This window comes from Scylla paramamosain, chromosome 1 (genome assembly GCF_035594125.1).
Source record: "Scylla paramamosain isolate STU-SP2022 chromosome 1, ASM3559412v1, whole genome shotgun sequence".
NCBI classification, from domain to species: Eukaryota; Metazoa; Arthropoda; class Malacostraca; order Decapoda; family Portunidae; genus Scylla; species Scylla paramamosain.
The window spans coordinates 1,520,001-1,546,442 of record NC_087151.1 but is presented as its reverse complement, the minus strand read 5'-3'; the positions used below and the strand labels follow the sequence as shown (position 1 = coordinate 1,546,442).

General features: G+C 39.6%; 1 protein-coding gene and 1 long non-coding RNA gene across 2 annotated transcripts; one reads left to right on the top strand and one right to left on the bottom strand.

The window, feature by feature from the left end:
* Positions 1–1,826: 1,826 nt before the first annotated feature.
* On the bottom strand, positions 1,827–10,955 carry LOC135111229 (uncharacterized). Its single transcript, XM_064024405.1, has 7 exons — positions 10,373–10,955; positions 5,551–5,789; positions 4,183–4,318; positions 3,623–3,756; positions 3,415–3,540; positions 3,102–3,252; positions 1,827–2,657 (listed from the first exon to the last, which is right to left on the bottom strand). Exons 1-7 carry the CDS (start codon positions 10,413–10,415, stop codon positions 2,551–2,553), a joined length of 936 nt encoding a protein of 311 aa, XP_063880475.1. The 5' UTR covers positions 10,416–10,955; the 3' UTR covers positions 1,827–2,550.
* Positions 10,956–12,594: 1,639 nt separating this feature from the next.
* LOC135111196 (uncharacterized) lies at positions 12,595–20,060 on the top strand. The gene is made up of 3 exons (XR_010273623.1): positions 12,595–12,712; positions 15,461–17,436; positions 18,836–20,060. It is a non-coding gene; the product is annotated as an uncharacterized LOC135111196 (long non-coding RNA).
* The last annotated feature ends 6,382 nt before the right edge of the window (positions 20,061–26,442 follow it).

Below are 26,442 nucleotides of genomic sequence, written 5' to 3'. Positions count from 1 at the left end.
CTTGATATTCCTTCATTAAGAAGGATCTTAGTCTGATTTATAGATAATACAGATAGATAGACATTTGATAATAATCGTAAAAGTTAATAGTTACTATTAATTAGAGATGCTCATTAATCATACGTACAATGCACGTTGTAATCAAAGCAGATGATGAGGTAATGGAAAACGTTAACGAATATTCCTGTTTAGGACAGAAATATAGTAAAACTCTAGATCCAGAATCGTCCAAGGTAGAGTTTTTAGCAAAGGTTTGAGCGAAGAGTTCAGCTTTAGAAATAGATGTGATAGCAGGGGTGCCATCTGGTTGAAATAGAGGAGAGAAAGAAGAAGAAGCAAAGTTATTGGAGATATTTTTGGCTAGATGCCAGAAATCACGAGGGGAGTTAGATCTTGAAAGGTTTTGACATTTTCTGTTAATGAAGGAGTTTTTGGCTAGTTGGAGAACAGACTTGGCATGGTTCCGAGCAGAAATATAAAGTGCATGAGATTCTGGTGATGGAAGGCTTAAGTACCTTTTGTGGGCCACCTCTCTATCATGTATAGCACGAGAACAAGCTGTGTTAGAAGGTTTAGGACGAGAAAAAGAGTGAGGAATGTACGCCTCCATGCCAGACACTATCACCTCTGTTATGCGCTCAGCACACAAAGACGGGTCTCTGATACGGAAGCAGTAGTCATTCCAAGGAAAATCAGCAAAATACCTCCTCAGGTCCCCCCAACTAGCAGAGGCAAAACGCCAGAGGCACCTTCGCTTAGGGGGATCCTGAAGAGGGATTGGAGCGATAGGACAAGATAAAGATATGAGATTGTGATCGGAGGAGCCCAACGGAAAAGAAAGGGTGACAGCATAAGCAGAAGGATTAGAGGTCAGGAAAAGGTCAAGAATGTTGGGCGTATCTCCAAGACGGTCAGGAATACGAGTAGGGTGCTGCAGCAATTGCTCTAGGTCATGGAGGATAGCAAAGTTGTAGGCTAGTTCACCAAGATGGTCAGTGAAGGGAGAGGAAAGCCAAAGCTGGTGGTGAACATTGAAGTCTCCAAGAATGGAGATCTCTGCAAAAGGGAAGAGGATCACAATGTGCTCCACTTTGGAAGTTAAGTAGTCAAAGAATTTCTTATAATCAGAGGAGTTAGGTGAGAGGTATACAGCACAGATAAATTTAGTATGAGAGTGACTCTATAGTCGTAGCCAGATGGTGGAAAACTCGGAAGATTCAAGAGCGTGGGCACGAGAGCAGGTTAAGTCATTGCACACATAAACGCAGCATCCAGCTTTGGATCGAAAATAAGGATAGAGAAAGTAGGAGGGAACAGAAAAGGGGCTACTGTCAGTTGCCTCAGACACCTGAGTTTCAGTGAGGAAAAGAAGATGAGGTTTAGAAGAGGAGAGGTGGTGTTCTACAGATTGAAAATTAGATCTTAGACCGCGAATGTTGCAGAAGTTAATGAAGAAAAAGTTGAGGGGGGTGTCAAGACACTTAGGGTCGTCGACAGAAAGGCAGTCCGACCTGGGGACATTTATGGTCCCCTCCCCAGATGGGGACTCCGAGGCTGGTGTAGGAGTCGCCATGATGATTTTAAAATTTTTGAGTGAAGGGTGTGTGTGTTATTAAGTGCTTGTAGTTTTGTGTGGAGGAAGAGAGTTGTCTTTAGAGGGCAGGTTGTGACTGCCCCCTTGTGTTATGAGACACAAAGGGAAACGTTCAGTGAGGTCACAGCTGGGTTTAATGATAAGTTCACAGCACCCCCTGAACAGTGCTTTAGACCTCACTGGTCTAAAGGTGAAGGGTAAGCAATCATAGGATAGAGATATTTTAGTTATGAAAAGAAATATTTCACAGCCACTAAAAAGAAAGGTTTATAATCAGTACATTCGAGATTAACTGATTCAACGTGTTGGAAATGTAGTCGTACGAAAGTCCTAGGATAAGAACCTCAGAGCTGCCAAGAAGCAATGGAGGGAATCATGCTGACGCAGCTTGCAGAGATAAGAGAACATCGTGGATTAAGGAGCAGACCGAACTTGAAGGTATATTCATTACTGTTAAAGGAAAAAAAAAGTGGGCATCGGTAAAACATGAGACATGATACGCCCCAAACAGCTGCAGCAGCAGACTGGCAACATAAAAGTAGAGGAAGAAGGCAGGACAGACAGATAAGTAAGTGGAGAAGTGACACAGGAGGCTTTGTTGTAGTGGCCAGGCGCAGACAAGACCTCGTTCCACAGCAGGATCATACAGACTGCTGGTAGTGATTAATTACACACAATTACTATACTTCAGCACTAGTGACCAAATGTAGTAAGAGAATCATGATATATATTTTGTATTATTTCTCTGAAATAATACGACTCACATGTATGTAACAGGTAATGTTAGGTGATAATATTAACTAACTTTTCTTTTCGTCATTAAAGAGAAAATACATGTTTGTGATTTTATGCCTGATGTAAGTTTTTTTTTTTTTTGTATTTAACTTTTCTGTTTTCTTTTCTCTTCCTGTAATTTTACATCTTTGATGTCTTATATCTCTGTGACCTGTTAATGTTCATCCCAGAAGCAAGCCGCCCTCCCTGTGGCCGAGGAGCCGAGCAGCACCAGCTACCACCAGGGCTACCAGCAGGCTGCATTGCCCCAGGCCTGACGACACAACTCCTGTGAGGACAAAAAAGACTTTAGTTGTGCATCAGAAGTTCTCGCTTGTCACTAGATTATGTCTTATCTAAAAATACATGAATAGATTAAATGAAAGTAAGTTAGGTCCAAACAGCCTCTTGATCTCAACACTGACACTTGACACTGACAAGGGAAATCAATATGCACATACGTACACATACATACTAAAAAAAAAAAAAAAAAATCGAAGATATATTTCTCGTGCTGCATCACCGGCATGTACGCAGGAATCACGCCTAAGAATTGTTTCGCCTGTCTTTCCTCCAAGGCCCTGTTCATATCATTGGGTGGATCCTGAGTGCTGAGATCAGTACTTCTGAGGCAGTGACTTACTGATCTAACAGCTTTCACGTTCTGAAAACAAGAAAACAATACTTCACGTTATATTTTAACTAACATGCCTGGTGTGAAGAGAACACTCACCGCCGGCGTGAAGGCTCTGGAAGGGCTGCGAGTGGTCGCCGAGGATATAAGTTGGACTGTTGCCGCCACTGCTGGCCAGATAGGGACCCTGACCCAGGTGACCCCTGATAGTGGTGGCTGTCCACAAGGACTCTCCGATCCGCGCCCCGCACTGTTTTTAGGATAGATTTGAATTAATGTTTAAAGTCAATAAACAAATAAATCACTTTGGGTGAATCTCTAAAGTTAGGTTAAGTGTGCAGAAATCCATCCGCGTAACTGAAACTAAATGAGGCATGTATGTATATTCTTCCAAAACTAACAGAGTTCTTACGGTGAGATTAAAGGCTGAGTCAACGAAATGTGACTGATGGAGGGGGAGGGACACCTTGCCGGTGAGGGTGGAGGTCAGGTCCTTCTCGGGAAGAATCTCGATAACCTCTGCTGAGCCCTCCTTCACCTACAGAATGGAAAGATGAGGACAGTTATATTTGACACACATGCACGGTAGCCATCCAACCCACAATGCATAGGTGACGTGCCTTGTTGCCGTTGATGAACCAGGTGAGGGTGGGGGGCGGATGGGCGCGCAGCACGGTACAGTTGGCAGTCAGCTGGTCTCCTGGACGGTACCGCACCCTGAACCCCGACACTACGGGCCGCGTGTCGGGAGGATCTGAGGAGGGAGAGAAGCTTGTGTTAGTTATTACTCTTCGTTATCTGAGGAACTGACTTAAATGGTGTGAATGAGCATAAGGAGAGAGAGAGAGAGAGAGAGAGAGAGAGAGAGAGAGAGAGAGAGAGAGAGAGAGAGAGAGAGAGAGAGAGATCCAGTATCCTGACTGAGGGCCATATTCTGAAAAGATCCTGCACTATTGTTTTACTTTCAAAAGGCTCTAGGTGAAGTTACACGGATTTTTAAGAGTATTCTAGTGACAGTTTAACAAGATTTCTAGATTATTAGCAGGAAAAACATTCTTGAGAACCCGCTAATCATATATGTGGCCTTGAAAAATAGTTGTGGCGAGAGAGCAAAGCGTTTCTTAATACGAGGCTAAGTGAGAGAAAATAAGTATGACTGCATGATAGATCCTTGTCTTACCCACGACGGTGAGGTTTGCGCTGACGAGCTGCTGGGAGAAGGACGGGAAGTCAGCCACTGCCTCACAGGTGTACACTCCCGAGGCTGCCACGCCCACCTCCTCCAGCACCACATGGCCCAATCCTCGCCCACCAGTCTGTGCCGCATATAGCGAACAAGTATACACAGCCTGATAAAACCACTCCATGCGCTTGTTATATAATTCATAAGTGGAAATTCAAGAGAAGAATGTTATAATTATATTGAGTTTTGGATATATTTTTACTAACCATTTAGGTATATATGAAGGAACTATTCAGGGACTATTTAGGTACATACATTTAGTTAGGAGATGTTTATATAAACTTATGGACGAGGATGAGGCGGTGTAGGTTCTGCCACGTACGGCTTTCCTTTTCTTTATTCTGATCTCTAAGTATTAGCTCTTTGACTCTTAATGATACTTACTATTTATCTGGGTAACCACAGGTAATTTCGATAAAGAAAAAATAATCTATATGCCTTAAAAAGCTTTACTAAAATTAATATTCGATCACATTTTCTATAAGCATCTTTTTATAAATCTGTAATGAAAATTTGTACAAAGCTATTTCATTATGCTCAGAAGAAGCCATACCAGTCGAAGGGTCAACTGTATTTCCTTCCACTATTTAATTTCTCGAAGAAATCAGACTAATGGACAGTCCTAGAGTGACTGGCAACGCTGTAGTACTTGTGCCTCTGCTCCGACACCCACACGACCCGCAGTCCACCACACCACAGCGGCACATTCTCGAGAGCGGGGCATTTCCTGCTTTAAAGAATTTCCCCTGTCCACTAATTTTCCTCCCTGACCTAGTACTTAATCCCACATACTTTCCCCATCGAGGACATTTCTCCCTCTTGACATCCCGCCTCCACCTTACTCCACCCTCAGTGTTTGCTTCTACTGCACCCATTACTCGCAACCTTCTCTTTGATTTTCCTTTTTTTCCCAATCTGGTCGATCCGTCTCCATCCTTCTCTTCCCCCACCTACTCATTTTTCCTCTACACTGATACAGCCCAGTAATGAAACTTGCACGCATGGCCAAACTACCAGTCATTTCTCTAGTTTTGCCTTTCTTTTTTATTCAGTTTATTTATTTATTTACTTTATTTATCTGATTTCCTATTTTTGTTATTCTTGCTTGTCGCTCCAAACGAAAAATGTAGATATATTTCATGCAGGGACTGTCACATGTATGTTTGGTGACTTCTTGCAACCTCCCTTATTTTCTTATGTTCTTATGTTCTCAGTTCTACTACCTCCAACTTTATCTCCTGTAGGAAAAAAAAGACTACAAGGAAAGCGTCCCTGGGGTAAACATGACCTTGCTCTCACACTCACCTTGACGGAGACGCCGGGCAGAGGGAAGACCGTGGCCAGGCTGCCGCTGGAAGGGGGCTCGTCGCGGCTGATGGGCGAGGCGGTGACGGCGGCGCGGTAGAACTGGGAGCCGTCCTTCCACCACGAGAGGGAGTACAGGGGTCCGGGCCAGGGGTCAACCCAGCACTTCAGGGACACGTCTTCCCCAGCCTCAACCTCCCCGGGCACCTCCACGCCCTGGATTCGAACCCCTCGCGACCCTGGTGTGTAGATTATCTTGGTTATAATTATGCTGTCTGTTGGTGATGGATGAGTCAAAGAACATGTATGTGATGGTATAATTACTATGATTCTTTTCCTTCCTCCTCCTCATTCTCCTCCTCCTCCTCCTCCTCCTCCTCCTTCCCATTCTCAACCTATATCCTTGTCTAGATTTCTTCATCATCAAACACTTGACATTAACCAAAAGGTCTGTTGCTATTTGTTTTCCTTTGTATTCCTTTGCGTTCATTTGTATTTCTAGTATTCCTCCTCCTTCTACTCCTCCTCCTTTTTCTTCTTCTTCTTCTTCCTTCTCCTGGGAACTATTCATTTGGTACTGGGTGGGACGGCACTCAAGTCATATGATCCTCAAGACAGATTGGCTTGAGTGCAAATAAGCCTCAGGGCGTCTGGTATTCGAGACACTTGGTACCCAAACCTCAAAGTCCTGAAAATGTCTCTAGACTCAGGCGTCTCGACTCCAGGCTTCGTGAAGGCAACATGTAGATCCGCACACTTTAATATAATGTTCACCAAACCATCCATCTACTTACTCAACCACATCCACCCATCCACTCTACCACGCAACCATCACCCACCCGCCAAATCCACTTCCCCACCCACCCATCTAACCACTGACTACCATCGATCCATCCATTCATCCACCCATCCACTCGCCCACTTACTATCTACCTAACCACCAACACACCCACTCATCCATCCACCCACCTATCCACACAACCATTCACCGTCTCATCTACCCTACCCAGCCATTGACACGCCCATCCAACCATCTACCTACACACCTACCATTTACTCACATCTATCCACACAGACAAATATCCATCCACACACCAATTTACCCACCCACCCATTCACGCATTCAACACCCTATCCACTTACCCATCCACTCACCCATCCACCTATCCATCAACACAATTCACTCACACACCCATTCACGCATCCAACCATCCACCCACCTATCCACCTACCCATCCACCTACCCATTCACTCACCCATCCACACAACAATTCACCCACCAATAAATCAATCAATCCACCCATTTAGCCACACAATACACCCACCTACTCGCACATATATCCTTCATCCACTAATCCACTCAAAGAGAGAGAGAGAGAGAGAGAGAGAGAGAGAGAGAGAGAGAGAGAGAGAGAGAGAGAGAGAGAGAGAGAGAGAGAGAGAATTAGCGATATCACACACACACACACACACACACACTACATAATTATGCAGTAAATGACCCTACCCAATAGCTCATTAAACGTCACCACCTCAGCATAGGCGTGAGGCAGTAACTTGCATTTGACATCTTCATGACAGGACTAATAAATCCCCTTAGAGCACCGTTTTTATCATTTCAAAGAACCAAACCATGGCAAATCTTTTCTGTCCGCTTCTTGATCCCTCTTGGTATGTGGCCTCTTCCCCTCCCTCTATAGACTGATGGAGTATTTGATGCTTTTGACACGTCATTCATACCCTCATCTGACCTCTCTCTTAAAGGAAAATGAGTAGTTCACACTCATTTGCGATAACTATCGTTTAAGTACAATTCTGTATAGCGTGATATAGAACATTCCTCTGTAACTTTTGGGTTTTCCTGCGACACTTGTAAACCTGAGAAATAACGCACTATAGAATGGTCCTTAACTCAAGCATGTGAAAGCACACACACACACACACACACACACACACACGATGATAAGTTTTTTTTTATTTTTTTTATTTTATTTCCTAGTATACCCAACCATTTATAGGCCCGCATTACGAAGCGGTCCTAGTGAGTCTTAGCTATGAAACGTATCATAGAGAGGAAAAAATTGTGCATTTTGGTCATAAATTGCTCGTGTCTGCATGTCACAAACCCGCGCGGCTGCTAAGACTGTGCCGACCCTGTCTTTGAGAGGCTAATGGCACGCTCCACCCCTCCTCCACCTCCATTTCTCCTTCCTTCTTTCTCCTCCTCCTCCATTCCTCATTTTCTCCTCTTCCTCCTCCTTCATTCCTCATTTTCTCTTCTTCCTCCGCCTTCATTCTCATTGTCTCCTCTTCCTCCTCCTCCTACTACTACTACTCTCCACCACCTTCAACACTTCCTCCTCCTCCTCCCCATCCATTCTTTATTTTTTCTCCTCCTCCACCTACTGCTAACACAATCTACACATCTTATGCTTTAGAACACCTGGAAATAACTGGAAATTGAGGGAATGTTGACGAAAAGATGTGGAGAGGGAGCAGGGAAGGTCTCGATCTTGTCCCTGATGCTTTCATGGTGGGCGCTCTGAATGGGGCTGCACCCTTCACTTTATTTAAACATTATTTTGGGCATTTTAGGGATTATTTACCTATTTTCGTGGTTAATTATAGCTTCCCTTCACGTATGAGTCTGGAAACAACTGGAGGTTTAGCTAAATATTACGTACAAACAAGGAGGAAGGAAGGGAAAACGTCCGTTTCGGCCCTTATGTTTACGTACCACAACTCATTTTGAAACTCGCGAGAAGAAGGACGCCCACACTGGAATGCACTATACATTCTAACTTGCCATATACTTGAACACATTGAACATTGACGGAGAGAGACTGGAATGGAGGGACGACCCAGGTCTCAGCACCTGATGACGTCACGCTCGCTTTTATATACGTACGTTAATCCATTTTGAAATTGACCCTTCGCAAAAATGGAGCTAGACTGGAATGCCTTATATATTCTGACTTGACATAAAGTTCAACTAATATCTGGAACATAAAAACATTTCCGGTCTGACTATTAATAAAGAAAAATCCAAAAAAACAATTTGTAATTTGAAAAAATGGGGTCACAAAAAACTTATAATATCAAGAAGGAAACCACAGCCAGACTAGATTATGTTGCCTATTCTGAATACAAAAAAATCTTTACTTTCCAGAAAAATAAAGAAATCAGGAATTCCTCGTCGTATAGAGAAAATAATTTTTCAAATATAGCAACAGACGTATTTTAAATTTGGAAATACAAATAGTTAAACTAGATTTTATTGAATATTGTTACTTGGGGTATATTTCTTATATTTTTTGAAGTCTTAAATTAAACACCAAAACAATCCTAGGCGTGGAAATAAAAAAAAATCGAAAATTCATAAAATGACGAAAGTGTTATTTTAACGAAAAACAAATCGCAGCTAGACAAGATATTATTACGTATTATAACTTGTTTTACTTTTCTATCAATAAATAAAATATCAAAATAATGCAAACTCTACTAATAAAACGGAAAAAAAAATCGTGATGTAGAGCCGAAGTAGTTTTTCCACCAATCCTCCGTATCTCCTCCTCCTTTCCCTTTCCCCTCACACTCCTCCTCTTCCCTCCACCTCCTCCTCCTCCAAATTCTCTTGTACATCTGAGCCTTTAAATCAACTGGAAACACCTGTAAAGCCTTGGAAATTACTCTAAATATGTGATGGGAAATTGTTACCTTAACCGCGGCTGGACGGGGCGGGGTTCGGCAGGGCGGTGAGGGTCGGGGCGCCAAGAATACCGTGGTGTGGTGGTGTTTTGTGGTGTTTAGTGGTGTGGTGTTAACTCTGCACTCCCACAAGCTTTATTGCCTTTTGTGTGTGTGTGTGTGTGTGTGTGTGGCGCCGATCAGAGACGAGTCACAAAACTGTATAATTGGTGTTTAATCCTTAAACTGCCATTTGGTGTGTGTGTGTGTGTGTGTGTGTTTGTGTGTGTGTGTGTATGTATGTTTACCTTGCATGTAAGTTATTTTTAACCTGTGTGTGTGTGTGTGTGTGTGTGTGTGTGTGTAAGAACTGAACGCCAGCACTTAAACAAAAAAAAAATCTATAGAATAATGATAATAATAATCTATAATCTATAGAATAAGGATGGTGGAGGCGGATGGTGGCGCATTCGATTACGAGTACAACTACATTCAAGTATCACGACTCCAAGTATAAATGCAAATAGTCTGTTTTATACTTTCAAGTCCGAGTCTGAGTACTTTGTATGTACACTAAGTACAAGCACATTTTTACTCTGTGTGTGTGTGTGTGTGTGTTCAAGTCAAGTTGTGGAGAGGTGAGGGATGAGGGTGTGGGGGGAGAAGGATCGCCAGGTAGGGAATATAGAATATTAGTATTGGTGAGGAAAGATATCTGAATAAGACAAGTGAGCGAAGTTTTTGCTGTGGCGAGAAACTATATGGATGATGGACGAGTAATAAATGGTATGTTTTCCTTGCTGCCTCAACCTAAAATTTGCATTTAAACAATGAGAGAGAGAGAGAGAGAGAGAGAGAGAGAGAGAGAGAGAGAGAGAGAGAGAGAGAGAGAGAGAGAGAGAGAGAGAGAGAGAGAGAGAGAGAGAGCTGCGAGTAGGAATTACTATTTTACGTGGCTTTTTAATGTTCCTGCCACTGCACTACACGTCTTTACTAATGCTATTGTGTTCATGATAAGAATGTGATTTTCGGCACTCATATATATCATCCATGGGCAGGCAGGTGGGAAGATGTAATCTCGACCTGAGCCTCACACTTACACGTATTGTTATTAGGTTATCATTCATAAGCTCACCTTTCAGTACGATGACGAAGAGGAAGAATCTAGTGACCGTCATTGTTATATAGACTGATGGTTTGGCTTTGTCCTTGTGCTGGAAACTTGTCTTTTTTCGTCTTTCACAGATGAACCATCACTCCCATGGCCAGCCCCTCAAAAGTCTTGGTTCCACCCACCGCTGTGTGTCAAGGAGGGATTAACAGCTGCCTTTGGTGTAATTAATTCTCACACTGCCCAGATTATCATTTCTTTTAACCCGGTATGTAGTCGGTAATGTTTATAATGTTTTGTACGTAATGGTGTCGTGGAGCACAGAAGGGAGACAGCTAGCGTGGGCGGCTGGAGGTGCTCAACTGTCATCGTTCTCCTGGAGAGGCCTGTGTTGCACTTCTCGTCCTGGTTTCTCTCTCATCTCACGCCTCTTATTGACGTCGAGGACCTGAATATGACATTTTTTAAAACTGTAATATCTATCAAACTTGACACGCTTATAATTGTTTCCATGTCAGGGTAATAGCGCATAAGATACACGTATGTTCCCACGTTACATGTTACATTTCACGTCGTAACTTATCACCGCTAATAACGTGAGGAAGAAGGGAGGTGGTCGAAGGACTGATCCCTGTGTAAGTCAGTACAAGACGGCGAGTCAACACTTGACAGGAACGCGCCGCCCCTTCCGTCTCCAACAGCTGCCACCAACGTCGCTCATCTTTGGGAAGGAGCGCCGTCACAAAACCGAATCTTGTATTCTTAAACGCTTTGTTCAAAGTCTACTTAAATGTTTGATCTGGTTCTCATGCATGTTTTTTTTCCAATTGGTAATGCAGAATAATTTTGAAACTATCACGTAATCATGGAAATATCCTTGAAAACCATTACAATTTTCATTATGGCCTATTAAATGTAAGATATATATACGACGAAATGCTTAGGGATATGAATCAAAATGTCATGTTTTCAGAAGTACAGTCTTTGCAGTGGCTGATGTCAACAAAATACGTAGCCAGAAGAGCAAAGTATGTGATATGAGAACAGTGTGTGTAAATACGAGTATTCCCAGCGTTACATCATTAAAAAAAATTCAGAGTTCTGTTAAATATATTCAGAAGCTTTTGAGTGTGCTTCAGTCAGTTCGAATATATATATATATATATATATATATATATATATATATATATATATATATATATATATATATATATATATATATATATATATATATATATATATATATATATATATATATATATATATATTAATAAACAAGTAAATAAACAGATAGATAGATAGATAGATAGATAGGAAGTTAAATAGATAGGCGGATGGATGGATGATTAGATAAAATAAATAAAGTTAAATAAAAAACAAATTAATGAAAAAAAAAATAAATAATCGTAGTGCATGTATATAGTAGAAAAATTATTTTCTACTGCTATCTTTTCTCACCCACCATCTGACTAATGAGTTTACTTTCTTGAGATCCAGCAGACATATACAAACATTATATTACGCGTACGTAATACTTATATTCCAGTCACACATCTCTCTCTCTCTCTCTCTCTCTCTCTCTCTCTCTCTCTCTCTCTCTCTCTCTCTCTCTCTCTCTCTCTCTCTCTCTCTCGCGTTCAGGGATGACAATAACTGCTGTTCATCAATGAAAAAATCTGTGAAAGCCTTCATCCACCAGAGCGAGACAAATAATCTACTGAGATGGTTTTATTGATTAGCTAGGAAACAGATAAGGGTGACTGTGAAACCGGCACTATAATAGTTTGTTACATTCTCTGCATGAAAAGATCAAGCCAGTTCTCCCCATGAAATGTCTGTTTTCTATGACAATGCTGCAGCAAAACAGTTTACGTGTTTCTATATCAATGTGGATGGTTGGAATTCATAAATCGAAGTATATTCATATGTTAATTACTTTATTATAAGTGTGTGTGTGTGTGTGTGTAAGGATTTTACAAAGGGGTTTTACTTATGAATTTTGTATATGAATTTTATTTACAAATTCCACATACCATTTTGATTATTTTTTATTTATCTATTACTTATTTATTCATTTACTTATTTACATAGGAACTCTACTTAATCAATCTTACTCAGTGGTTTTACATACATGAATTTCATAAGAATTATAGACATGAACTTCTCACATGAATTTAACCTAAGAATTCTGCATAGAAATTATTTATGAAAATTATTCATGGCAATTTTGCTTATAGATGTTACCTATCAATATTAGACAGAAGTAAGGTTGTTTACATTGGCCTGTGCAGGTGCCAGATGTCCGCCTCTCACCATCACTCATTCTGATATTTCTGCACTCAGCGATACACTCATTGCCTCCAGGTGAGCTCCTCGTGCAGTGAGGTCCCAGGGTGATGTGCAGGCCAGTAGATAAATGACATGTACGTAATATTAGCCCCCAACACAAGCCAGGGCCTCTGTCAGGGTTGGCAGAAAATGTCCTGCCAAGCAAAACGTTACAAAATTTGACTCTCTTCATATTTTTCGGCGTGATAGGAAGGCATTTGTCACCCGTTCTTTAGTGGGAATTGCTATTTTAGGTATAATTCGTATATCTTACACAGTATTTGCTTTCAATCACACCAGTGGCTCTGAATACCAAGGAGTGCATTGCTGGTGAATCAGACTTCCGTTTTGTGGTAAATATAGGATATTCAGCGTGCCTCGCTCATCAATGCCATGATAGTGTTTGCCGAGGGGATTATGGAAGTGGCCTTAGCGTATTCATTTCGGGACTCACTATTGAGTAAAATATTGCTTCTGAGATGGTCTTCTGTAATTACCCCAGCAGTCTCTAGAAGGGAAAGGAAAGCAAAAGCCTGATTCCTCTTTTCTGCTTCCTTACTATATCCACAAAATCTTGAGGCAGCAGGTGTCTTCAGCCACACACTTCATTGAACTCTATGCATCTCATACAACAGTTTTACAATCAGTCACGTATTGATAACACTCTGTCTTGGAAGGAGTCCGGCAACAGAAATGCTTGCCAGTCTACAAGAATGCTTTTATCCCACAAAAGTACAAACTCCATAGCCTTTTATCCCACAAGAGTACAAAATTACAACAAAAATAAATAAGGATGAATTTAATTATTATAGATAACCAATTTCCATTTTCTTCTAACTCCAGTGGTTTTCTGTAATGGAGGCTCAGAGTGCCTCCACTACACCACATCCATAACACTGCCCGCCCCCACCCCCACCCTTTGTGTATGTAAAAGTGAATGCCCTCACTCATCAGACAACTTTCAAAACCTGTAATTTACAGCTTATTTATTTCAGACATCATTATTCCCCAAAACATAGTCAAAGGTACCTACCAGTTTCTTTGGAATCTAGCATCTCCCAAGTATTTCTTCGGGTGGACTAATAGTTCCTCCAGGGTGCCCTCCATGTTTCTACTCATCCCCAGCCTCATCCATGCAGGCTGCAGAGCAGGCCTTATCTCTGTCAGAAATACAAGCCTCATTAACTGCTGGTTCACCCCAGGTGAAGGTTCCAGGCCTTAGTGCCTCCTTGCACTACCAGTGGCCTGGTCCTTGGTCCTTGCTAGATCCAGAATGGCACATCAGTGATGTGCTCCTTCATGGTGCAGGGCCCCTCTCAGGGACTTTGGAGCTTGGATGACAACCCCCTCCTCTTCTAGGGGTTGGACAGCCAAACTAACTCTGTCCTTGAATGCTGGTGCTGATTCCAGCATAATGTGACAGCAGCCATTCCAGCTCCTCAGCCTGCTCCTCCGTTAGGCAGGTAATACTTCTTTGCCTTAAATTTGTCAGGTGAGGAGGAACTCCAGCTCCATGTTCCCTGAGACTGCTGGGCACAGCCTCCATATCCCTCGCCCATTGCTCTACCTTGCATGTGCCCATCAGCGCACCTTCCAGTATCTCCTGTGGCTCATTGGAGAGACTGGCAACCACCACTTGTGTATCTCTGTCCCTGGTGGCACTAGAGTCCTCCCAACAAATATGCCATACAGAAGTAGTAGCAGGGAGGAAGGGCTAGCCATGCTTTCACTGTCCATCTTCTGGTTAAGGTGGCAATGAAGACTGACCTCTAACAAAGGGGGAATGAGGTTGGCCTGAACTGCAAGCTCCCACACTTTATTACTTTCCTTCAGCAGTGGCACCTTCAGGTCCTGCAACCTTCATTGTCATGTCTCCAAAGTCCAATACACCCAGAGGTAATGGAAGGCCAGCAAGTTCTCCTCAATGTCCGTCGTGAAGACTGGTAGATTCTCATTCATCCCGCGGCCAGCATTCGTGGTCTGCCTTCTTTTCTTTGTTAGCTCATGCACTGCATCTTGTGTAATAAGATTCATTTATATAACATACATGGTCCTTTACTATTTGCCAATTATATACTAAGAATTATTTCCATAAAAAAGAATGAGATAGTAAAACTCAACATTATTCTAAGAAAGAGTAAGTTTGGAGATTGTCAGAAAATGAAATCTAGGATCATGCCAGTTGTAATACAGCATCCCCCTCCCTGTCAGTTCAGCTTCCCAGAATTTATTCACAGCAATCATTACACAAAACAGTAAATATATTATATGTAAACAACATAAAATAAGTACAGTAAAATCCCTCTCATCCAGCATTCGAGTATCCGGCAGCTTCAAGTATCCGGCACATTTTTCCCCGAGCCTTAAAATCAATAAAAAATCAATGTGTACTCATAAAATCGATTAAAATTCCTGCGCGTGGCATACTTTGTCCCCTCGCCACCAGAGCGCACTGCTTCGTGCCACCCGCGGCCCACTGCACTGTGTTTACTCAGTGACTCAGTCCTGCATGTGCACTGTTTATCGCCTGACACCTTCATCTTGCCTGAAGTTGTAGAAAAGAGGAAGCGTGTTGTGCTTACACTTAAGCAGCTGATCAGATCAGCTGCTGATTAAGATCAGCTGATCTTTGTTATGGTAAGATGCATGAGTGTAGGGTGGTGATTGTGGACATAATTTCACTTCTATTCAAGTATCCGGCATGTCGGCGGTCCCGTTGATGCTGGATAAGAGGGATTTTACTGTAAAAGTAATAGATTATCTAATTGCATTTATTTTTTACAGCAATCCTCCTCCACCACCTTCTCCTCCACCAACACCTCCACCAACGCCACCTCCAACACCGCCTCCAACACCGCCTCCCACTCCACCACCCACACCTCCTCCGTCACCCCCACCCCCCCCACCACCGCCTCCACCACCGCCACCGCCATAATGTTGGAAGTGACCTGCAATGATCGCTTGGGGAAGAAAGTAAGAGTCAAATGCAACCCAGATGACACCATAGGGGACCTCAAGAAGCTTATAGCAGCTCAGACGGGCACCCGCTGGGACAAGATTGTCTTGAAGAAATGGTACACAATCTTCAAAGACCACATAACGATCAGTGACTACGAGATCCATGACGGGATGAACCTGGAGTTGTACTATCAGTGAGGCTGCCAACCCTGGCCTCCTTTCCCTCCCTCTGTGTATGACCCTCCTCAAAGATGATGACCTATTTTCTTTCCCTAATTTCTCCCAACATTTGGACATCTGTTAAGAAATATTGCCAGAATGAATTTGAATGTCAACAATGCTCACTTTTTGATATCTTATTTTATAGCATTTTCTTTTCTTTCTTTTTTTTTTTTTTTTATAATTGAAAATGGACTTTGCCTATAATTTAAATCTCAGATGTGTTGCTGCATATTTGTACATGAGTTTGCATTGCAAGAGCTACGTGTGAATAAGGTGTTATCAGTTATTTGCTTGGTCACATGCAGGTAATACATTGCAGTATGTTCAATTGATTGGAGCCATATTGTCAAGTTTTTAATAAAATTAAAAACATGATTATTTTTTCTTTTATCTTGTGAGTTCACTTAACTCTGCATTTCCCTAATTTTTATACAATGTTTGCATTGATGAGAAGTGCATATTCTAATTTAACTATGAGGGGAGCTGTATGCATTTTTCCATTGTTTTCTGTAACTAAAGAAGAGTTGCAGATTATAAAAAGTGAGTTCAACTCAGTTCTTTGAACTTAGTAAAATTCCCTCTAAGTTCTGGACTATCTGATTTAGCATGCATGAAGAATTGCAGGATGTGACATATCTAATGGATTGTTATTCACAGAACAGCAAGCCCAGCTGATGGCAAGCATTACAGGTTGGCTGTCATCATCACCTGGCACTTGTATTGCCTTTCCACCTCTGCTGCCACCTTTGTCTTCTGTTTCTTGTGATAAAAGTGTCACTAGAATAATCTTTGAATTTGTTACCACTACCACTTCTTGGCAGGTCTCGCATCTCCAAAGCAAGCTCAAATACAGCTGACTGCTGATTGGCAGACTGGCTGCTCCTTACCCGAGCCAAGCCAACAGTTGTCGACCACTTACCAATCACAATTGCAGGGTGTGCCTAATTCAACAAGCAGTTACATAATTATATAATGATTGTTTCAGTTATTTATTTATTGTTAATAACTGTCACACAAGTTATCACATGAATAAGACCAGGGTTAGCTTGAAACTGTAGTTGTTGGCAGTTACGAATGTGAAGATGAAAACGTGTTTAATGCCAGATGGTACAGTAGCTCCTTTGACATGCAAGACAAATCCATATTCTATGGAGACATTTCTCAAGACTGGAAAGATTATGTCAGGTTGTGCTTATCTTTTAGCAATGAGTCAGCTTAACAAATATGGTATGCGCTACTAGCACCAGTGATGCAAGGCCAGCTACCTCACTATTGTCAAAATATTATGTGCATGAAAGTCTTTGTCTTGTACATTCTGCATGATTTTATGATACTGATGTAAAGAGATATACTACATCATTTTTCAATACTATCTGAATCTTTAGACAAAAATTTTACTTATCAAGAAACCTTTCTTAGTGGACGGAGGCTGTTGAGTTATCTATCAGGTATTTACACAATTTATAGAATGTTTCTTCTATTTCTGTTATAGGGATGGATGACCCTTCAAGACTGCATTTCTGGCACAGCAATATTTATAAATGGTGGTGTTGGTATTCCTTCATACTGGAACCTATTCAGTGAGTGAATGACCCAATCAGTTGCTCTGTCATGGATTTATTTTACCACCTTCCCAAAACACAGAAACTATTGATGAAGCTAAGGTAATATTATGATAGTTTTTAAACTTTTTTTCTGTTTGTTCTCTACATTAATTCATAGTAAACTAGAGTAGTTTTAGTATTATTTGAGTAATGGCAGGATAGCACATTCTAGTTTAGGGAATTCATCTTGGACCCAGTGTTAAATTAACTATGTGACATGTAGGATCAAATTCTTGTTTTGAGATTGTGCTATAAAGGAAGTATATAGGTACACAATAATATCCTCATTAATTAAGAATTATGTTTTACATTATTGACAATGAGATAACCTGATTTGTGTGGGAGAAGCCTTGTCACGTTGGGCAGCTTTTCAGGTACTTCACACATATCATGCTTTGCACATTTTTTTGTTTGGTGATGGTTGCAGTAAATATATATATATATATATATATATATATATATATATATATATATATATATATATATATATATATATATATATATATATATATATATATATATATATATATATATAGCACACTTTTATGAATACTGTCAACCTTTGCTCATTATGAATCAAGCCCCTAAGCTTATCATGCATAGCAAAACTAATTTATGTGGTCAATAAACTGCCCTTGACACCTTATAATGTTCTTATAATCAAGAATTAGATTCCAATGAAGCCAGTACATTCTGATAAATGGCTTGTATTTTAGTAAATCCAATATATGTGAGTCAAAATATCATAAATGGAACAGTCAAAAGATGGATCAGGTAAATACTGTTCATGAAATTGCAATTCCATTTGATCTTGAATAAATTAGAGATTTTATTTATTTATTCTGTTGAAGATTTTGTAACTTGCGAATTTGTATTTGACAAGGACAAAGAGTAAATTGTTTATCCAGAATTGATTTACTACATAACAGTGTATATTGAAAGGTAAACCTTGTTCTTGCTACTTACTTGTGTGTATGTGTGTGTGTGTGTGTGTGTGTGTCAGCAGCACTTTGTCCAAATGTGGACAACAATTTCTCTGTATTGCTATTGTGGTTGTTCTCTACAATCTAGATGTGTCATGCATTTTGACTGCTTCATTGTAGAAATTTGTTGCAGGAGAGGGCATAATTCATTAATAAAAGAAAAAAAAAGAAAAAATCTCATAAATATGTAAAATGATACATTTTGAAACCATTATTATTAACTTTCCCATTATCTGTTTCCCAGAAAAGTCATAATGTAATATAAAACATATGCTATACTATACAGAAAGATCACCTGTTGAATATAGTTTTATGTTTTACTGCTGTTCAGGTGATGTTAATCTTGTAAGTGTAATAGAATTTGTACTAATGTTGTGACTAATCTTTTGCAGAAGTTAAGAAATACTGATGGAAAACTTTGGGGTGTGCTAAATGATTAGCAGCTGGTGGTAACTCAGAAAAGTGGTACATTTACTGGAACACTTGGGGATTGAATTCCCAGAAAAAGAATGCTTGGGAGGCCTACACCTTTCTATCAGTCAGATTATGAAGTGAGTAGTGTGCACTGCTTCAGGCTGTCTTTGTGTCACTACAAACAGTTATTTCTCTTCTCTGAGATTGCTCTTGTTTATTTATTCATTCATTTATTTTGTTGATATTTGAAGTTATATTTTTTTTTAGTGTAAAGTAGGTGAAGTGCATCGTGTTGAGTGTGTACCTCTGTGGGTACCTACTAGTGGGAACACATCCTAGAGGAGTGTTGTAGATCCATCAACTCACAAGCATAATTTCAACTTCTTTAAGTTTCATTTTACTAAACTAAGGCCTCATAAAGGCAGGATGTTTCTGGTTTGCCTTAGAGAAATCCAAATATGCAACTGTCCTGCATTAGTCACTAGGGACTTTCTCTGCACACACCAAGATTTAACCGAGTATATAGTACTGATTTGGGATATTTTAGCCTGAAAAATCTTCCAGTAAAGACTGTAGTGTTGAGTGATCATCCAAGAAAGATCTAGAAGGTTAAGGGCATGTGACATGGTTACTCAACATGATTTAAATATCACTGTGCCACTCCATGTGGAAGACATGGTGTAAATTTGCTTGACACATGTCTGGTGATTGTTGCCAAAAAAAATAGTGAAACAGTTGCATGACAATGAATCCAGTCATTTTCAACAACATTCATAGGTACCTGTTTGCCAAATAGCTCAGAGGCAATGTTGCCATGTTTTCAACTGCCTTGTTGAAATACCTCAATTGTCTGCAACAGTCCAGATATATTGTCTCCAGCCTTTGTATGATAATGTGTACAAGGTTTAAGACACACTATTGTTGCTATCATCTGTATTGCTAGAAATCTTGAAACTGGAAATTGACTGGCTGCTTGGAGCTGGTGTCATAGATGAAAGTACATATTTAAAGGAATGCTGAGAAGTGGATCCCTCAAGTGTACAACCTTAGAATTCTTTTGATCATCTTGTCTCAAGTAGAGTTTGGTTGTATTTGGGCATAGTATAGTTAGCTTATGGATTCTCCATTCAAGTTGATTCATGAGATGATTATTTTCTTCTGTCATTGAGAAGTGTTAAAAAAACTATTACATCTGTATCGACATGTCAGAATTTTATTAACAACTATGGCACATAGAACACCAGAAGGTAAATATATCTTGGAAAGGTACTATTAATGATGATTCCAATCCAGCAACCACATGAGTATGTGCATTTTCTAGTCATTTAACTGAAACTTTAAAAGTATACACTGGGTTAAATTGCTTTATTTCTTGTCTTGGTAACTGTAAGTACTGAGATAAGATCAGTAATTGAGTACAAGCCAGCTTTATGCACATGTCATGCACTGTCAGAACTCCATAGAAATGTATAACACTGGGTTACATCACCTAAATAATTCATCATCAAGCCTCAAACAGTGAACATGTCATCACGACAACCAAAGTAATGTAGGATTGTGAATATTCATATGAGTGATTGATAACCTACTCAAGTTGCAGGTATTAAACATACTATTTCCAAATATATACAGATGTATTGTTTAACAGATTTTAAGATCTTTAAATATATGATCATCTCCCACATTTTCAACATCACTAGCATGTTGAGAGTATGAGATCCCATGCCATCATGCTCCACTCCTCCACTTCCTGTTCTTTCTTTTAAGAGTTTCAACTGTTTCTTTTAGCTCCCTTCTGATGCAATATGTGTTCTGTCAGTTGTTGGAGCATTGCAGGATTTGCTTTACTTATATTCTTATCTAAACTATAGATGATTTAGTTTTATTATCCATGGCAGAAGAAACAGACTTGTCAGCAGTTAGGTGTCGGTAATGAGTACAGTGCTACTTCATTTGGGTAACTGGATGATTGTACTGAGCAAAAAATACTACTACTGGCACCCCAAGATCTGACCTGCTTGATCACCTCTTTTGCTGCCATTAGTATCTTTTGAAATGAGATTCTTAACTTGCACTACACCATTTTATAAAGATTGAGAAGCCATTACAGTCAGACTAGAGTCACTCAAATTGGGAATGCTAATCCTCAGCATCCTTCCTCCTATCATTTTCTGCATGCAGTAATCTCTCATCCCCTTCTTCATCCTTCAGTATTCTGAAACACTAAGAAACATAACCCTGCTCTTACAAATACAGTGGTGTACTTGTCTTATGACCATAATCTGTTCCAAAATCACTGTCAGAAACAAAAAAACAGTCATATGGCAAGACTATTCTTGAAAATAAATAAATAAATAGATAGATAAAAAACAAGAAAATATATAGAAACTGATCACTTACAAGTGCAACGAAACACGTATAAGCAATGCCTTTTACCCTATGGTGCATAGCATAGTGTTTATCATTAGCAAATGTATCAGATAAGTCACAAAATAATTGTAAATTTTGCACTTACTCTCCCAAGTGATGAGTTACTGCTGGCTTGTGGAGTTGATTGTGACTGAGTGAGAGATGACGTGTCTGGATGCTGAGTAAGTCGTTGTAAGCAAAAAAAAAAATTCCTTGTTCATATAATGTGTTGGTCATAAGACAAATATGTCGTATGCTGAGTACCTCACTGTATCAATGTTATCCTTACCTCAGTCAGCAAATGTATCAGATAAGTCACAAAATAATTGTAAATTTTGTACTTACTCTCCCAAGTGACGAGTTACTGGTGGCTTGTAGAATTGATGGTGATTGAATGAGAGATGATGTGGCTGAATGCCGAGTAAGTCGTTGTAAGCAAAAAAAAAATTCTTTGTTCATATAGTGTGTTGGTCATAAGACAAATATGTCATATGCTGAGTACCTCACTGTATCAATGTTATCCTTACCTCAGTCTTATTCAGGCACTAAACTAAACCTTTTCCCACCTCCTACCTTCTGCAAATGCTAACCCCTCCCTCCTCACTCCTCCTGCAGGCAATACTGATCTCTTTCGTCAACCCAGACAATATTGAAATACTTTATCATTATGGAAAGAAGGGATCTTTGCCTATTTGTATTATGGCCAATGATACAGTGATCAGAGGCCTCACATTCACCAGCCAAACACATTTATTTTGCTCCTGAAGGAAGGTTGGTTGTTGACTTCAGGATAACATTCTAGCCTTCAGAACTATAGGGTAGCAGGGAGCCTCCCTTTCATTTCAAAATTTTTTCTCTGTTATGGGCTCTGATAAGGACTATTTTCAAAGACCACAGAGATGATTAGTCAGGTTCTCAATGGTGCTTTTCCATTGATGGTACAGAATCTTGTTAAACTTTCATCATAGTTATAAAAACATCATCATAAGAACATCCACTACAGCCTGTTAAAGGTAGGTGATAGAAGACTAAAATATCTGAGAGGGCAGCCCATTTTCACTTCCCCTCTTATTGATTTTTTTTGTTTATTTATTGATTTTTCTTTATAGTGTTGGGGGGTGCAATGTAAGTGTTTACACAGCATAAGTGGAGTTACAAAAATTAATTGATCAACAGCCAGGGATGCAGCCAAGAATGTATCATCCTTGGCTTCCCCTCCGACTGTTGCTTCACATTCATTAATTTCTTAAACTATACTTCTTGAAACATCATATATATATATATATATATATATATATATATATATATATATATATATATATATATATATATATATATATATATATATATATATATATATATATATATATATATATATATATATATATATATATATATATATATATATATATATATATATATATATTTCAAGAAGCATAGTTTAAGAAATTAATGAATGTGCAGCAACAGTCGGAGGGAAAGCCAAGGATGATACATTCTTGGCTGCATCCCTGGCTGTTGATCCATTAATTTTTGTAACTCCACTTATGCTGTGTAAACACTTGCATTGCACCTCCCGACACTATAAAAAAATCAATAAATAAACAAAAAATCAATAAGAGGGGAAGTGAAAATGGGCTGCCCTCTCAGATATTTTAGTCTTCTATCACCTACCTTTAACAGGCTGTAGTGGATGTTCTTATGATGATGTTTTCATAACTATGATGAAAGTTTAACAAGATCTGTACCATCAATGGAAAAGCACCATTGAGAACCTGACTAATCTATGTGGTCTTTGAAAATAGTTCTTATCAGAGCCCATAACAGGGAAAAAAATTTGAAATGAAAGGGAGGCTCCCTGCTACCCTATAGTTGTTTATTGGGCAAAGGAATCATTATTTTCATCCTTGTTACAGTTTGTGGTTAGTGTTATTGCCTAGCACTAGATGTTTTAACACCTGTTGAAATACATTAAGATGCACTTTAAACACTTTATTGTGTTGGTCTTTAAGAGGAAAAGATATTAATCGTGTATGAATTTATAGACAAACAGCTCTATATTGAGACCAAACTCTTTGGATAACTTAAACATAAGCATAAGTAACTAGAATATAAATGTAATTGTATAAAAGAGAAAAAAATAAGAAAAAAAGACATGGATGTAATAGCAACCAAACTACATATGAGAACATTAATCACTGATGATCGTAAGTGGTTTAAAGTATATTAGTATATCTGATAGACAGCCTGCATGTGTACTTAGCAAATTGCAATGACATGGTTATGTACATGTATGGTTCTGTGTATGTATCATAATAAGTATTTCTTTAGCATTCTCTTAAAAGAGTAGAAGCTTTTTTTTTTTGGGGGGGGAATACTCATTTAAGTTTTGGTGTCTTTATACATTATGGAATCATGATGAAGTTCTAAATTGTGCTGAGGGATCTGTAATTAGTGTTGGTTACGTGTGGGGAAGCCATGGGTGGAGGTGGATGGTATTGCTGGAAGTAAGCTGTTTGAAAATGTAGGAGACAATGGAAAACTTTGATAGGTCAGACAACTGAAGGATATCCATGGATTTAACGATTGGAGGAGTATGTTCAAGGAATTTGTTGTCATTATTCTAATGATTTTTGTATGAAGGACATTTAGATTGTACACATAGGTGACATGGATAAGTAGTTGAATGTATGTGGAATATTTCAAGAATGTAGAAACAGAGTGGGGAAGGAGGGGTGGAGGGAGGCAAGGAGATGGAAGGAATAGAGATGGAAAGAGAATGGGCGATGGAAAGATAAAAAGGAGTTAGGGACAGGAAAAGAGAATACTTCTTCCCCACTGCTTCCTCTCTCTCCCTCTAACTCTTCACCCTCTCTCTTCCTGTACTCCCATTCTCCTTCTTCTACCCGACTTCCTTGCTCCATGTCTTCTCCTCACATTATGAACTCTCTTCTTTCCTCCCGTCATATATTCCTTCCTGCCTTTGTTTCTTTCCTCTCTCTTCCTCCTTCGTCTTGTTTCAAACTTCCTTCCCGTCACCTCGCTCCCTCCCACACATTCATTCCTCATCCTTCCTGATTTTCTCTCTTTCGAATAATTCTCATTTTCAGTCAGTCCTATTTTTTTTTTAGTTAATCTCAGGGCTGTTTTTACTTTCACACTTCATATTTCACAAACTTTCACACTCATTCACGCTTGTGTTTTCTCTCATTTGCCTCTCATGTTCCTCTCATTCATGTTTTCTCTCAGTTTCACTCTAATTATCACTCAGTCATCCTCGCTCTCACTTTCACATTCATACTTAATCTTTCACTTATTTTGTAATCTATTCCACGCTTGTTTTCTCCTTCACGCTTATTTCACATATTCCTTCCTATCCACAGCTGTTCAAACTCTGTTGATCTCTCACTCACGCTTACTTTCCATTCAAATCGTTCACTCATACCTTCACTCAATCTTAGCCTACTTCAGTTCACGCTTATGACTCCACAGACTCTCTCTCTCTCTCTCTATCTCTCTCTCTCTCTCCTTCACTGGTCTTTTCTTACACACACACACACACACACACACACACACACACACTGCGTTTCTGTGGCGCGGAGTCGGAACTTTTATATGAAAATACGGTTTCAGATATTAATGTGGATTTGTTCTAAAACGCGGATGCGGAAAGTATGTGGATAGTATTTTCACTGGGAATGCGACGCGGAGGCGGATGCGCGGATTGACATCCAATACATTATTAATATAGATAAATAAGTACTTCCAAAACCTTTAATCATACCTTTCATAAATGTACTGTTTAGTCTATGAATAATTAAAATGTAAATGTGTTTTAATTATAAACTCTTGTATTACCTCAAAGAAGGGCGCACCCACGTGTATTGCCATTAGTGTACAACCAGAAATCACTGTACAGAGCAATACCGAGCTGCTGATTGGGAACAAGAACAACTTACTTCAGTGAGGTGGACGCTGCTGGATGTAGAGACGATACTTGTTCTTCGGGGTACGGTTATTTCGTTATTTACTTTTTAAACTTTTTTTTTTTTTATCAAATGACTTCACCATCCGCTCTTTATTCTCCTCATGTCCCCCAAGTCTGAAAACCACTGTCTTAGGGTAAGAGAATGCAATATTGGGTGTGTGAAAGATCTCAGATATTCATATATCAAGTTACACATGAACTCCAATTTCTCTCTGGTTTAGTGCAAGTAGACTCGCTCCAGCTTGCTTGGTTTTCATTGTCTGTGGTAATCACGAGTCCAACATGTGATCCGCTAGACCGTTGATGACACACACACACACACACTCACGGGTTGTCAGAGAGCAGGTCAGATGACTTACAACTGTGAATTTTGAAACGACAGGACTTACCGTACTTTCATCTTTAATTCTCCTTTCTTTCCGGTACTCGCACGTGACATTTCCAATCTTATACAGCTCACACGCGACTGTAACTTTGTAATTTTAAATGTAAAAAAAAAAAAAGTAAATAAAAAATCCCTCGCGACCATTTCCCTCTCTCTCTCTCTCTCTCTCTCTCTCTCTCTCTGGATACTGTGTGATATAAATCAGCTTCCTAAGAACAAATAGAAAAAAATAAATAAAAAACGTACATACATATTAATGACAGTACGTGCATAAGGTTCAGTAGCAAAACAACGTCATAATGAGCAAGCTCACTTTCTCTCCATTCCCAAGACGCCGTGAAACTCGTGTCCTGCGCGTCGAGAACGAGTGAGTCTCCTCATTAGGGTCAACGAATGAGATTAGTGTTCCTCAGGGTTAGTGTCCCTCAATGTGAAAAGTTAAGTTAGATTTATATTCATTCAATGTTCGAAGGAAATTTTTTATTATAAAAAGTTAGGTTAAGTTTGGTTTGAATTCACTTACTGTAGCAGAGTATATGTTACCTATAACTTTTGTTTTTATATTTGCTTATTTACTTATTTTTCCCGGAAAGTAGAAGTATCTCCAAACGAAAGAGCACCGATAACTGATCAGAAAAAAAAAAAAAAAAAGAGGAAACAGTCAGTATTCCCATTATCACCCCCATCGTTTCAGCACACCACGACATCATGCGAGGGAAAATTCATTCGTAAGTATTACCCTGTGACCTGCAATTTCCAAACCATATACCTTTGCGTGGTGGAATCCTGGTGTGGGCGTGACT